This window comes from Rattus rattus, chromosome 15, assembly GCF_011064425.1.
Source record: "Rattus rattus isolate New Zealand chromosome 15, Rrattus_CSIRO_v1, whole genome shotgun sequence".
NCBI classification, from domain to species: domain Eukaryota; kingdom Metazoa; phylum Chordata; class Mammalia; order Rodentia; family Muridae; genus Rattus; species Rattus rattus.
The window spans coordinates 51,546,327-51,560,854 of NC_046168.1; the positions used below are offsets into that span (position 1 = coordinate 51,546,327).

A 14,528-nucleotide genomic window follows, 5' to 3' on the forward strand; every position below is an offset into this window, starting at 1 on the left:
AACATTTAACAGACGTTAGCCAGCACACACGGCCCAACCACAGGAGGCTCACCCCCAGTCTGCACATACGTTTTATTCTGTGACGTGTTTCTTTTCATTGTTTACTGAGTGGTCGCCTCATAGTACACACGTGAAGGCCGGAGGACAACTTGCAGGAATGGATTCTCTTCTTCTAGCGTGGGTCTTGGGGATCCAAGTCAGGTCTACAGAGTGGGCAGCAAGTAGCCATAGCTACAGGTTCATCTCTCTGCTGCCTAGCTAGGGTCCTTTCAAAGACTTATTCTACTATGTTTATGTTTAAGTGTGTGTGTGTGTGTGTGTGTGTGTGTGTGTGCATGTGTGTGTGTGTGTGTGTGTGTGTGAGTGTGTGTGTGTTCAAAGGGTGTGTGTGTGTGTGTGTGTGTGTGTGTGTGGGTGTGTGTTGTTTGTGTGTGTGTGTGTGTGTGTGTGTGTGTGTGTGTGTGTGTGTGTGTGTGTGTGTGTGTGTGTCTGTGTGTGTGTGTGTGTGTGTGTGTATTGTATGTGTGTCTGTGTGTGTGTGTGTGTGTGTGTGTGTGTGTGTATGTGTGTGTGAGAGGTGTGTGTGTGTGTGTGTATGTAGGAGTGTGTGTGTGTGTGTGTGTGCAGGTGTGTGTGTGTGTGTGTAGTGTGTGTGTGTGTGTTCGGGGGTGTGTGTATGTGTGTGTGAGAGTGTGTGTGTATTTGGGTGTGTGTGTGTTCGGGGGTGTGTGTATGTCTGTGTATGGGCATGCATATACGAGTATTAATACCTATAGAGACTGGTGGTGCTGGCTCCTCGTGCATCTGGAGTTATTGACAGCTGTGAGCATTCTGCCATGGGTGCTGGGACTCAAACCCAGGTTCTCTGGAAGAGCAGTCAGTGCTCTTAATCCCTGAACCCTCTCTCAAGCCCCTGTAATGTGTCTTAGGCGGTTTGTCTGTCCTGTGTAGTTAACAAGCCCTGACGCTCTGCGCTGACATGAGATCGTTCTTCATAGGTGGCGATTTTAAAACAGGTCAGGAGAAGGTGCCAGACACATGGTGTCTGACAGTGCCGACGGCAGTGGCCAGCTTCTGCTGGGGTGGAGGCTAAGCCGGGAAGAGTGTCCTGAGGCCTCGCGAGGTCTTCAGTAAGACACAGGACTAAAATCAAGAGGATGATTAAGGGCCAGATAGTTCCGGAAGTTTTCTTCTGGGTCAGTAGTGTTATTTACACCCATGTTTATTTACATACCCTCCACTCCTCTCCCCTGGGCGTTGGATGGAGGGGTGAGCAGCAGCGTATGAAGACATTCTGAGGACGGTCTTGGAAGTAAATAAATATAAGGCTGACGTCATGACAAGTTGGTGCTTCCTGATATCTCTGGGAAGCACGAGGCTAATGCCTCAGGAACCCTAAAATGCTGACCGTGTCTTTAGGACGGGGCAAAGATATAGTCACTGATTTAATTTTGTGGACATCAGGTCAATGGAGTTTATAACGGCAAAGGACTGGCTAATAATCAAAGTCCAGCCATAAAGTAATGTTTATATAATGTTTGTGGTACTGTTATAAACAACGTTCTCACCAATAGACAAAGATGCTCAAAACTTGATCTTTCTTTTAAAAAGTCAGGACAGCAAGTTATACGTTCTGTGAAGGCATCCCCCTTTTGTATAAAATGCGTGCAAAGCCACGATGTTTCTAGATCGGTCGGTCATGTGTGAGATAAGATTTTAAAGTGTGTAGGTAACTTCAGATTGCTTCATTTATACAAACCAAGGGGTCTCTGAGGCCTGCCTAGCCAGCTGTTTCCTGGGTTGAATTGAGTGTAACTTGTGACAAGACGGGACTGAATCGAAGGTCCGTTTGAAGCACAAAATTGGGGTTCGATCCTGAGTGCTCAACCCAGGCAACCACAGCCCCTGGGTCTGATGTCAGAGCCTCCGTGGGCAGCAGAATCATGCTGACACCCTGTAGTTCAGACTCCGGGGTGGCAGCAATGGGTCAATGTATTCAGCTGGGTTTCCTCCTCCAGCCTTAGTCCCCGTCTCTGATCTAAGATGCAGCTCGGTGGGTTTGGAGAACTGTCCGGTTTACCGTGGTGAAAGTTTTCAATCAGGGTTGACAATCTTAAATCTGTAAACCATGCTTCTCCTTTCTGCCCCCATTCATCGTTTTCTGCCTGCCTGTCTGCCTGTCTGCCTGTCTGTCCGTTGGCTGTGTCACACACTTTCTAAGATTTTCCTAGGGGTTGCAACTAGTCCTTTTCATTTCGAAGTTGGCTTTTCTTTCTTTTTCTGTCCATAGCAAAGCAGTCTTTCTGTGCAGATGTAAGAAACTTACGCGCAGATGTAAGGGACACCGTGAAGGTGTGGGATGTTTTCCAGTGCCTCCTCCCGCAATACCTAACCCATTGCTGCCCCTGGCTCTGGGGATTGTGGCTCCACAGCTCTGGAAACACATCCTCTCCTCGATGCAGGAGTCTGCTCGGCGCCCATGGGGTGCCTCCCTGGCATTTCAGCCTCCCTTCTGGCCAACCCCTCTGCTCGGATGCTCTCCCTTCCACCCCGCAAGCTGATAGAATCAGGGTGTATGACATACACAGGAAAGGGCCCTGACGGGTCTAGTGCGAGCCTCTAAGTGCATGGCAGCACTTTCACAAACCCGACCCCTTCTGTGATGTTGCTCTGGAGTCTCAGTGATCAGCCTGCCTCTGCGCCGGGCAGACACGGACACTCGGTCCACTTAGTATTGTGTTTGTGAGTCAGAGTCCTAGAGAGATGACCCAGCTTGGACCCGAATGGGAACAAACACAGGTGCCCCTTGTTAGGACTGGGCTGGAAACAGGGGACGAGGCAGTCCGGAGGAGGGAGTGGGTCTAGCAGTTCCTTCTTTCTCTCGGGTCTGCTGTAACTTGGCATCGCAGAAGGAAGTTATTTCTAGACTTCATTTGGCCAGGGGTACCTCTCAGGGCTTTGTCTAGAGAAGGGTGACCCTTCCTGTCCCTAAGAAAGGCTATCCAGAGCCCTGCTGCTGACTCTCCTGGCTACAAGCAAGCCATGTTGGCACCACTTCCATGGCTCTGGGCAGTCGATTGGGTTAGCATCTTAAAGACTGGCTGACTTCTTTTCTTCATGAAACCCCAGCAAGCTATGAGCACACACGATTACACAGTGACGATGGCCTTATGGAGACTGTCCTCCCCTATCAAGATGCAGACCGGTGTCTGCTGCTGGGGCCTCAGGTACAGCACGGGCGACTCTGTCATGGTGGTACCTGCACTTAAAGCTCCTCTCTTCCTTTCGCAGCCCATCCCTGCCTGCCCTTGACTGGCAGCTGCCATCACACTCTGGTCCATATGAGCTTCGGATCGAGGTGCAACCCAAGTCTCACCACAGGGCTCACTATGAGACGGAAGGCAGCCGGGGAGCTGTGAAGGCTTCTGCTGGAGGACACCCTGTCGTGCAGGTATGGCTCTGCTCTGATTTGCCAGTAGCTCATGCCTTGGCCTTTCTCAGCCCAAAGCAGTTATGGAAACACAGCTAGGGACTTTCCTCAGACTTTAAGCACAGTCACCTCAGAGCCCGATAGTCAAATGTTAGCCAAATAGCACGTCCCATTTCCTCCTGAGGAGACGTGTTCCTCGTCTTCAGCAAGGTTATGTCCCAGTGAACTCTTTGATAAGCTGGAAATGTCAGAAGCCAAAACGTGTTCACCGTACCTCACTGACTATAAATCTTCTCACGGGCGAACAAAGGCAGAAAATCAGTCACTCCCCTCTCCTCACAAGAGGGGCTGCCTGAGCAAAATGCAGAAGTCAAAGGGTAGTTTTTCTGAATGGCTATCACTTTCATACTAACATCGAGTCAAAAGAAAGATGGTAAGCAGGGCCGCTGTGAGTCAAGGGCTGTCTGTGGACACCGCACAGTGCTTTTCATCACATCCATAACGGTTTGAAAGGTTTGCCCAGAACAGCCTTTCTTGCAGACCAGGCCCCATGGCATCGACTGTTCTGCAACTCCATCCTCTTTCAAAGTCTCTGCCCGTGGAGCAGATGTGTGCTCTCCGCCCACACCACACATGTGGAATTGGCGGATGTGCCAGGTCTCGGGTCTATGGGGCGACCTCTGCTTCTCAGCCTGCCTGAAGGTGTTAGGAGGGTAGGGTCTGAGGGAGCAGGGTTATGAGATGGAGTTCTGAGGGAGAGGTAGGTGGCTGAGATGGGCACAATCACGCCTGTGTCATTTCAGGGAAGAAAAAAAAAAAAGCTCATCAATGGCAGCCAGGAGGCCCATCAACATCACAGATCCAGCTTGGTCTTTCTCCCCCTGGGCATCAGGGCGACCTCCCGATGGGCTGTATGGGTTTGTGTTTGCTCCTCTTTGTCGCACCCGTTATCTTGTGGGTTTTAGATCCCAGACATTCCTTTTTCAAGTGACCCAGAGAAATGCCTGTTCTCTGGCTGACTCTGGTCACGTGGCATTGTGGAGAGCTCTTTACCTCCCCCCCCCCAGTATCCCAACATCATAAACCCGGGTGCCCAACCCTGTTATTTCGGGACCGATGCAAACTGGAAGGGGTACTCAGCAGGGCACCCCATACTTTTATTTTATTCCATTTAGGTAAATAAAGAGCAGGCAAGGGCGGGAGGCCATGGAGACAAATGGCTGTTTGCCAACGCTCCAATCAGCCACATGGAACGAGCGGGGCGAGGTGCGGAAAACGGAGCACTTTAGCGGCGCTTGTGGGTGATATTAAGGCGATATTTGTGGCCTGTGTGCTTGATGCCAATTAATACCTACTTTGTTAGCTGCTTGATGTGACAAAATGCTGGGGACATCAGTACACAGCAGCTGGCTTGACATTTTAAGCCTCTACCTTCGCAGGTGGAAGGGGTCAGGTAGAGCCTGCCTTCAGCTGCGCTGAGTAACTACAGGTATTTACCTCCCCTCTCCCGCTGCGGTTTCCGCTGAATGAAAGTGCATTATTGGTGAATGGAACAGATTTTAATAGGAGAGGAAATAAGTCTGTTAAAGAGAGGCAGGAAAGTAAGTGGAGAAATAATACCCGGGTGCTTCCACTTACTCGGATCTTACGGGCAAGTGGCGCTGGGTTGAGAGCGGGGGGTGCAAATACCATCGGGAAATTTGGGGGGGGGGGGGTCTGCGCTGTCTTGGGCGTGGTGGTTGTCGATTGTAAGAATCTCAGCTGCTTTGGGGAGATAAAGCCATAAGGAGTGTGGGGAGCTCTGTGTTCGGGGAGGGGGGGATTTGAGTCTGTCAGCCACTGGTACCCGTCGCCTTGTGTGTCAGATGCCGAGTTGACACGCTGCCCCTGGAGAACCAAGGCTCCGGGTGTCTTGAGCTCCGGGCAACATTTATCTCTCCGTGTGTGTGTGTGTGTGTGTGCGTGCGGGCGATATCCAGGAAATTGAGGCATTTCTGAGAAGTGGCAAAATCTAAAACAGTGTTTAAGAAGCACCCTGTAAATTATTTAAGGTGGTGTTAAGGGAAGGTGGCAAAACCAGGCCAGGCCGCCGCAGCTTCCACAGAACAGCCACCCCCTTCTGCAACACCGGGTGAAAGGCAAAGCAAAACATTCCCTAACACCCAGCTGTGTCTCCTGTCATCGTGGGACATTAGCGACTCGAGGGCTTTCCTGGGATAGTCTCACAAAATAAGCTCACACCTATGCCCCTGTGAGGTAAACAGCTAAAAAAAAGAGGGCATTTTAGGGGGTTTGTTTTGTTTTCTTTTTTGGCTGGTGGACCACAAATTAGATAAAAATAGGATTTGCACGTAATTATGAAACACACGAAAATAGAAAATTCTCTTGGTTGCCATGAAAGTGGCCTAACCACAAAGTTCTACCCCAGGCTTCTGGGTTATTTTGATACACCGGCTAGCGCCGTCAGCTCTGGTGTCTAACCTTGCCTTGCTCTTAGAGGGACGGGTACTTACACGGCAACCTGGGTGAGGCCGTGGGCCAGCACACACGCCTGGTGTGCGGCCACTCCACAAGCCACTTTGTGCCCAGTAGTCTCTTTTACATTCCCAACTGTTGAGGGCTTCCATCTCGCCCGAGATCTCCTAGAAGCTCTCTTGTTCAGCGCTGTCCCTGTAGCAGATCCACCATGATTATTTTCCTCTGTGTCTCATGAAGTTTGTCCACAAAGACAGTAGCAATCTGCAAAATGGAGAAACCCTAGGAGTGCCCAGGAGGACAATGAGAAAAGGAAGATATGCCCCTCCGACATGGTCCATAAAGAGGCTTCTGGGCAATGATCCTCTTCCCCGTATGTGTTGTCAGGGATACTGACCAGACTTGGACCTACTGGTAATGCCAAGTGCCATGCATTTTAGATGAGGAAGGGGAAGGGGCAGCTGCATCTGAGGCAGCTTTGCCCTCAGCAGAGAGGCCAGTGGCGGTGAAGAACCTGCCTGGTGGGAACTTCTCCTTTGGGTCTGTGTTCTCGGGGCTCATTTTTTTCCCCACCAGGATGGTGCTACTTCTTCTCCCATAGAAGTCTGTTTTGCATGCTAGGGACTTAACCATCAAAATGGCCGCAGGCCCCCTCTAGCAATTCTGCGATCACCAAGCTACCCAAGGTTCAAGAGGTCTGGATTTACAGTCTGCCTTAGTCTGAAGAGCCATATCAGATTGTGCAGCCATGGGTCACACTGGAATCAAGGAAGGGCTGGTAAGGAAGGGCTCATCTATAACCTTTCCTGGTAGCTCCCAGGCCCAGTTTAAGGGCTACCTTGAAGCCCCTAGGTGAGCATGGTCTGCACAAAATCTGTGGGGATATCCTTGGTGACATGGTGGCTCCCTTCAGTTAACCACTGTCTTGTATCAGTTTCCGAGCCAGGGGCTCCTACATCTGTCTGGAGCGCGCTGTGGTCTTGCTTCTGATGTTACATTGTAACGAGTGAGAAATGACCTAGATCTTCCTTGACTATGACACTTGCCCTGGTAGAGCAGATGTCACGCATACTCTGTCTACAGCAGGGGCATTTGCTCAGGGCCTTTCCAGCTCCCTACAGCAAGTCTCCGAGTGTCATCCCTGTCCGGCAAGGTTGATCTGGCCTCTGGCTATCAGGTCTCTGTGTCTGTTGGGTCTTAGCCACCGCTGACTGAGGATCCAAATTCTCCGGAAGCAGGGGATGTCTACCTTGTCCTAGGCTATTGTGGCCTTGCGGGCTCCTGCCTATAGGGGCCCCTATTTCGAGGCTTTGTGGTCTGAGGATGACCTCCCACGGTGGGGAGAGGGGTGAGGGAGGTCACTGGCTCCGGCTTTGTTTACCAAGCACCGAAACGACCTGCCTGATAGCATCTGCCCATCACACACGGGCCTGCTCTGCTTGAATAATTGATAGGCCACTGAAACAGGAACACTCAGAGGCTGGCCAGCCCCTAACATTTAGGTTTGCAGCATAGGCCTTGCCATTTAAGACGGTGACCAGCACAGCTACTGCCTGGCCATGAAGAGTTCAAAGAGACACAGATAGTGTCCCAGACAGGTGACCCTGGACTCGGGGTGGAAACAAGCGATATGCTCTCAGGGCACAGACAGCAGGTACTTGAGGATCTGCGGAGACCGGGGCAGAGTCACAGAGGAAGCCATGACGAACCTTGGCTTGTGTTCCGGCCCAGGGACCAGACAGAGGCCAGAAGGGTCTTGTGAATTAGCTTGCCCTCCCGTGTAGACATACATGGCAGGGGCTTTTTCTATCATGCAAGACATTTGACAGCTGAGGACGTCCACTGGGAGGTGACTTGAATTTCTCAGGTTGTTAAAATTGTCTCCGTGCCAAGCCCTTGTTATAATTACTTTTCTTTCTTGGTGGTGTCTTTCCCCACCAAGTCCCAGGGGAGATTTGGCACGTCAGAAATACTGTGAGAAATCAATCCCTGAGGGGTTTCTGACCTGTGGCCCGAAGGCACCTTGTCAATTGGTTTAGTGGCCTGGAATGCTCTGTCCTGTGTGAGCCTACACCCCACCCCGCCTCACCCCCAGGATTCCCGGTGTTATCTCTGGAGGCTAACACTGAGTCAGGGTCTCTCAGAGTGTTCCAGTCAGAGCGTCAGAGCCCAGAGCTCTGAGATACATCACTTTATTCTGCTGGGTCTGCAAGCTGGTGAAGCAGGCATATAGCGGAGGTTAACCTGCAGGCCTGACCCCCAAGGCAGAAACATGCTGCCCACAGTTGGCCAACCTGCACGAGGCCTGGGCTAATCTTTTACAGATCAGCCTGGACACTGCATGGAGTCCTCTCCCTTTCAGGACATCGCGAGTCAGACCTTCTCCCTTCCTCGCCTACCGTGTACAGGGTGAACTCTCCTGGCCCACCTGGATGTTGCCTTCCCCTCTGCCCACTTCCATACATGCACTCAGCACCTACGTCCGGTCTTCAGAAAACATAAGGGTTTCCTGGGAATTCCAGTGAGGGAGGCTGCAGTCTCCCCAACACACTGCAGCTTCGCTTATGGCCCAAGCTCCCGAGGGCGAAGCTGAGGGTTGACAGACAACTGGAAGTAAGAGATGAGCTGTCGTGCCAGGAAGACGTGTGGGGTCAGCTCATACAGCGGTGGGAGAGTGGAGCAGAGAGGGCCCTTAGCTTACACCGCCTACAGCGGTGTAATTGATGGCCTCTGCTAAGCCCCACTGATGTACTCAAGGCTGGGGGTCCCCGTGTCCATTTGTGAGCCTTGCCATCCAGCGGAGTGGGAAGCAGCGAGGGAGCTGTGGGGAGGTGGGGGCAATGACAAGGCAGGGCGGCAAGCAGAATGTGACCTGGAAGCCAAGGCTTCTTTGTTCTAGGCTAGGAAGAGTTTAAATGACGCTGCTGTCTGGGATACAGAGCCTACTGGCGGCTTTCTAGTCATGTGCCGGCAGAGCTTACTTAGGGTTCAGGTGAAGTAGGTCCGGTCAGGCCCCTCCTCTACCCTCCACTCCTTTGAGTGGGCAGGTGAGATGAGGACCATGTCACTGGAGACAAAACAAGAGCCAGCATTCGCACCAACAGCCATGGCCGGAAGTGAGCTGCAGAGTGGTAACTCTGTAGCTTTCCTTGTCCCTGAGGACCCTTAAGCATCACAAGTATCACAGACTGTTTGGACGTGACAAAGATACAAATTGCAAGTGTGAAGTTGCTACTGCAGAGCGTTCTCTTGGGAGTCTCAGAAGGACTGTTGCTCTCTCTCTGGGTCTGTTGCGGTAGCTGTCCCTGACTTGATCACTGTGGGAGGCAGGGGTGGAGAGGGACTCCTCCTGTGTATCTTTGCCTGGCCTGATGGCCTTCTTCTCATCTCTGTGTGGATGGAGGCAGTTGGCTCTGCATCAGCAGGGATGGTTGTAGATGTAGGCCCAGAGTCAGGACCTCACTGTCATGTTGGGAGACGCCCTTGGCACGGACCTCGGGGCTGAGAGAAGGAGCAGTAAGGGCCAATGCCCCTCTGGTGTGACACACAGGATCTGGGGTGGCATCATGGAATCAGTGCAACAGGAAGTCTTTGTGAGCTTCGAGTGTCTTCAGGCCTTCATCTCAGATTCCCTAGCCCTGTATTCTCAGCATTTTGGGGCTCTAATAACCTAGCAAGGATCAGATTCCCTTCCATACACTCCTTGGATGCTTGGAGCCCTACAATCCACACTGTAAACGGTAAAACCCATTAGATGTGAGTACACTGTCGCTGTCTTCAGACACACCAGGAGAGGGCTTTCCACCCCATTTCAGATGGTTGCGAGCCACACTGTGGTTGCTGGGATTTGAACTCAGGACCTCTGGAAGAGCAGTCGGCGCTCTAACCACTGAGCCATCTCTCCAGGGCCAGTAAAACCCATTAGAATGGTGGCAGCCACAGGCCGGACTCTGCAAAATGGAAAGGTTGGAGTTCAGGACAGCGGCCATATTGTCTCTGGACTTGGTATCACCATGGAGACGGGTTGCGATGCACTACGCGGCATGGTATAGAAGGCCGCTCCTGAGTGGCCTCTGCCTAGAGTGTCACCGTGGAGTCTGGCTGGTTCCCAGGAGAATGTCCAGGTGGCGGCTTCCTGAGTCTGTTGTGGCCTAGTCTATGAGGTGCTGAAGGAGGAGCCTGTGTTGGGAGTGTCTGTATCTGTTTTACAGAGGGAGTCTGCTGGCTCCGGTGCCTCTTTCCTTGGATTTGGGTGGGCAGAGAGTGGGTGAACGCTGCCATCTGCAGGGCCAGCCTCGGGGACGCTAAATGTCATGCTCAACCCAGAGATGATCCGGGCTGAAATGCACGAGGTTGATTAGGCTGTGATCCCTGGTCATGCTGACAATTCCTGAGAACGCTGAGGCCCCGGGGGCCCTTAAAAGTCTTCTTTGCAGTTGCCAAGATGAGGGCACTAAGGTCCGTCCCACCCACATGTTGCACGAGTTTGTGCCTCTCTTTCTCCCCTGGCCCCTTTTAATTTCTCAGGCTTGGTGGGAGTCAGTCCCGGACAACAGGGCCATTGATCTTGTGCAGAACGGATGGATCCTGGTTCAGCCATGTGCCCTTGGTTTAAAATTCCTCCAATATCATGCCCAGGAAGATCCCATTCCCTTCTAACCAAGAAGCCTTCAAGTAATGGGTAGGGGAGGTTGCAGCTCTCCCGAGTCAACATGCAAGGCAGGATGGTGACCCTCTGGGAGAAGAGCAGAGGTGCTGGGCTGGAGTCAGATAAAGCAGGTATGGACTGCAGCCTCCCCGAGGAGCGCCCCCCCTCCCCCCAGGAGCGGCCTCCCCGAGGAGCAGGCCTTTGATCCTCACCCAGGTGCACCCTGGTGGTTCCTGTGAGCAGTGTTCCTTAGATGTCCACGCTGACCTGGGGGGGCATTAGTCCTGTCCCTGTGGTATCCCAGGTCATAGAATTCACATCTGATGGAGGTCCGAGGCTCAGGGAAAAATGCCCGAAAACTGGTTTCTTCTTAGTCTGCCATGGCCCCCTTCCCCACCTTATATGTGCCTCAGTCTTCCTCAGCCTGGGAGGGGAAGCACAAAATTTGTGAGTGAGCTATTTTCTGGGATGGAACGGAAGCTCACTTTCCAGGACCCTATAAGAAAGTGAGTCTAGACTCTGACCTCACGAATGGCACAGGATGGCACTTGATGCACCTGCACATGCGCAGAGCCTCGAGGGTGCATTTGATGCACCTACACATGCGCAGAGCCTTGAGGGTATGTTTGATGCGCCTGCACATGCGCAGAGCCTCGAGGGTGCATTTGATGCACCTGCACTTGCGCAGAGCCTCGAGGGTCTAGATCTTCCCAGGTGGAGGCAGGGAGTCGGGGTTCAATTGGCAGGAGAGCCACGGAGCTCACAGTCCCTTTCTGAAAGTCGTAGAGTGTTGCTTCCTCCTAGCAAACCTGCACTAGGATCTTTTGTGTGAGAAACTGCACCAGATGACGGGGACAGGACCGGACCGGCTCTGGGAGGTGGATTCCAAGGCCTTTGAAAGGAAGGAAATGCATGTTTGAGCCCGGTGCCAAGCACAAGCCTTTTCCCGGTGCTTCAGGGACATCAGACATTCTCCATAGAAGATTGTTCACTGGGTCGGAGATGAAGCTTGGGTTTTCTTTGAGTGTACCAGGCAGGCACTCAAGAGATATTTGGGGTAAATTAAACAACTGATTACAAGAGGCTTGGAACAGCTTCAGGCCCCCAGCAAGGTAGAATGACTTTGCCAGTGGAAATCAAGTCCCCGTGAAGGTGTAGCACTTGAGCTCTCAGTGAACGTCTGGCAGGCTTGGCCAGGGTGTGTGGTCTCTGGCACTTAAGCCCTTGTAATATTTACACAGACACACCCATTTTGTTTTTATTCTATTTTTTATTTTTCTGCCTTCTTAGAAAAGTAGAGAAAGTTCGTACATGAAAAGACCCAGAGTTGCTACGTGCAGCCTCTCACAGCGTCTCTGTGCTGGCCCGAGCTTCAGACTTCTTCCGGAAGACCGTGTGTGTACTGGCCACTAGCCCTTAGGATCTGAGGGATGTCAGTAGACCTAGTTTTGTCTGTATCTACAAGCATGATTTTGGTCACTGTTACACTCATTGTCTTCCTAGAAAGAGTCCTCATAATTGCGTGATATAAAATTAAGTCCTGCTGTGGGTTCATACGTGCACACAGAAAATCAAGTGCTCATGTACTCATAAACATGTGTTTGCTCATCTAGGGAACACATTCGTGAAGCAAATGCACAGGCTTCAAAATACATACGTGTTCATACAGTATAGGCTCAAATTAACATACACACACAACAGAGAGAGAGAGAGAGAGAGAGAGAGAGAGAGAGAGAGAAGAGAGGGAGCGAGGGAGGGAGAGAGAGAGAGGTTCATAACACACGTGTACACACAGGTCATATTTACACCCATTTGTAAGTGCAAACATGTATAAACACATGCATAGGCATACACAAACGGTTGGACACATATCAGGACGTGTGCACTCACATGCGTCCCTGTGGCACCTTGAAAGCCAGGGATTTTTTTTTCCCAGACAGAACTAAACACAAATCCTGCGGGTAGCACATTCCACTGAAGAGCAGTGCCGGTAACTCCTGCCTTCTGTCCTAGTGAGCTGTGCCCAGCAGCTCAGCCTGAGCCTGTCTCCTGGGGAAGCCCTGGGGCCTTGTATCCTGAAGCACTTACTCAGAGGACCGGGCTTTCCCTGGGTTTTGCATTTGCAGAGACACAGTCGCTCACACGGTGAGAACCTAGTGGTGCAGAGCGCCCCTCCAGTTAGGCAGAACAGGACAAGCCCCGTCTGCTTGCCGTCCGTCCTTCCGAGTGTGGCTGAGTATGTGAGAATGGTTTTGTTATTGGTTTGGTTTGGTTTTGCAGTACGTGCCACGCTCCTAATCTCATTCTTTCCTTTTTCATTTTGAAACGGCAGTCTCTTTGAGTTGTCCAAGCTGGCCTCGAGCTCACTCTGGAACCCTTGAATGGAGCCTTTGAAAGTGTGATCCTCCTGCCTCAGCCTGCTGCGGGCTGGGATTATAGGCCTGCACCACACAGCCTACAGCTTAAATTGTGCTTTAACTCTCCTACTGAGCGTCCCTGAGAGGTCTTGCCCTCAACGGTCATTTCTTTCCTCCTAGACAGGCACATAGGTGCCATCTGGAGTGACAAACAGTTCCACAGCTGGTGAGGTTTCCATGTGAGGTTGTTCTGAGGGGGTCACCCTTACCAAACAGGAGCAGGTCCCCAAGGTCTGTGCCTCTAGCTAAGGCTGGTGGGATAGCCCCAACTCATTAGAATGACATTTGGCTCTTACCCTCTCAGGTTGTGGGTTCAGATCTAGCTCCTGTGGGTGTAGCAAGAGGCCCACAGGGCACAGCGGTGAGTTCCCAGGATGCCCCTGTACCCTGCCAGGAGACCAGTCCTCTGCGGTCTCCAGGAGAGGGAAATAGAACTTCCAATAACAGAAACCTTCCCGTGTCTGGGAAGAGATATCTCCAGGCAGTGGTGTTTGTAATGAAGAATTGGGGCTGAAAACAATCTGAGGTAATGAGAGTCCAACACGAACTCTTAATTAACCGAGTAGAGGGAATTTAGGTTTAAAAAATAGTGAAACCCACCCTGGGTGCGATCCCAGCCAGAAGGAGGGAAAGCGAGACCAATTTGTGAGCCGATGTCTCTTGTCTTCTGGGATATCAATGCTAATGTTACCCGGGGTCTTAAAAGCAAATTTCCCTTTAAGTTGATTGTTTCAAGCGCGCATTATGCCTTGGTGGAAGAATGTCACATGATGACGTCCTTTGCTTAGTAACCAAGTCAGAACGGCGGGGCCGAAAGGCAAATGGTTTTCATCAGCTAATTGGCTCTGTTAATTCAGACCTCCCTTCCTCTGTGTATGAAGGTGTGCGTGTTGGCCCAACTCCAGCACTGAATACATTTGTCCTCCACCAGTCCGCCGGCCTGTCATCTCCCTGTGTAAGTGCTGAGGTGGCAAGGAGCTAAAAACAAACATTTTAATGTGCAGGAAACCGGGGGACGCTTACACCTTGCAAATGGAATAATGCGGTTTGTCTCGTTTAGAGGCAGCAGAGAGGGCTCGGGCCTGACAGGTAACTTTATAAATGTTGTTCTGACAGACACTGTGAGGAGTTAGAGGCAGAAGGTCCATGCAGGGGGATGTGAGAAGCAGCTTAGATTTCTTTTCTTAAAGTGAACTCCGTGCCTTAAATAATAGATATTTACCTCCCAGGTTAAGCCTTAAATATTCCTATTTTCACGGAAATGGCATGTTTCTAAAGGATAAAATTATACCGTACACACAGCCTTCCATTCCTTAAGAAGCCTGTCGAAGCAGGGGTCCTGGGGGAATTTTGAGTTGTCATTTTAAAGTCATCTGACCCGAGCCAGGCTGGGGTAGAGCCTTGGGCTGCACTGCCTTGCCCACTGAGAAGGTTTTGGTCGTGTTTATTTATATATTCTTGTGTTAAATTTCACAAGATGGGAGACTAACTAGCATAATTTGTCTTTGAATTTCTATCTTTCGTTCTTTTTTCTTTTTACATTCCATATTGTAAAAGG

General features: G+C 51.3%; 1 protein-coding gene across 1 annotated transcript in view; it reads left to right on the top strand.

Moving 5' to 3' along the window:
• Positions 1-14,528, top strand: part of Nfatc1 (nuclear factor of activated T cells 1) — a 105,583-nt gene that overhangs the window by 23,304 nt on the left and 67,751 nt on the right. The window contains exon 3 of the mRNA XM_032885878.1: positions 3,292-3,451. Within this exon, the coding sequence (XP_032741769.1) occupies positions 3,292-3,451 (160 nt within the window). The remainder of the gene's footprint in view (positions 1-3,291; positions 3,452-14,528) is intronic.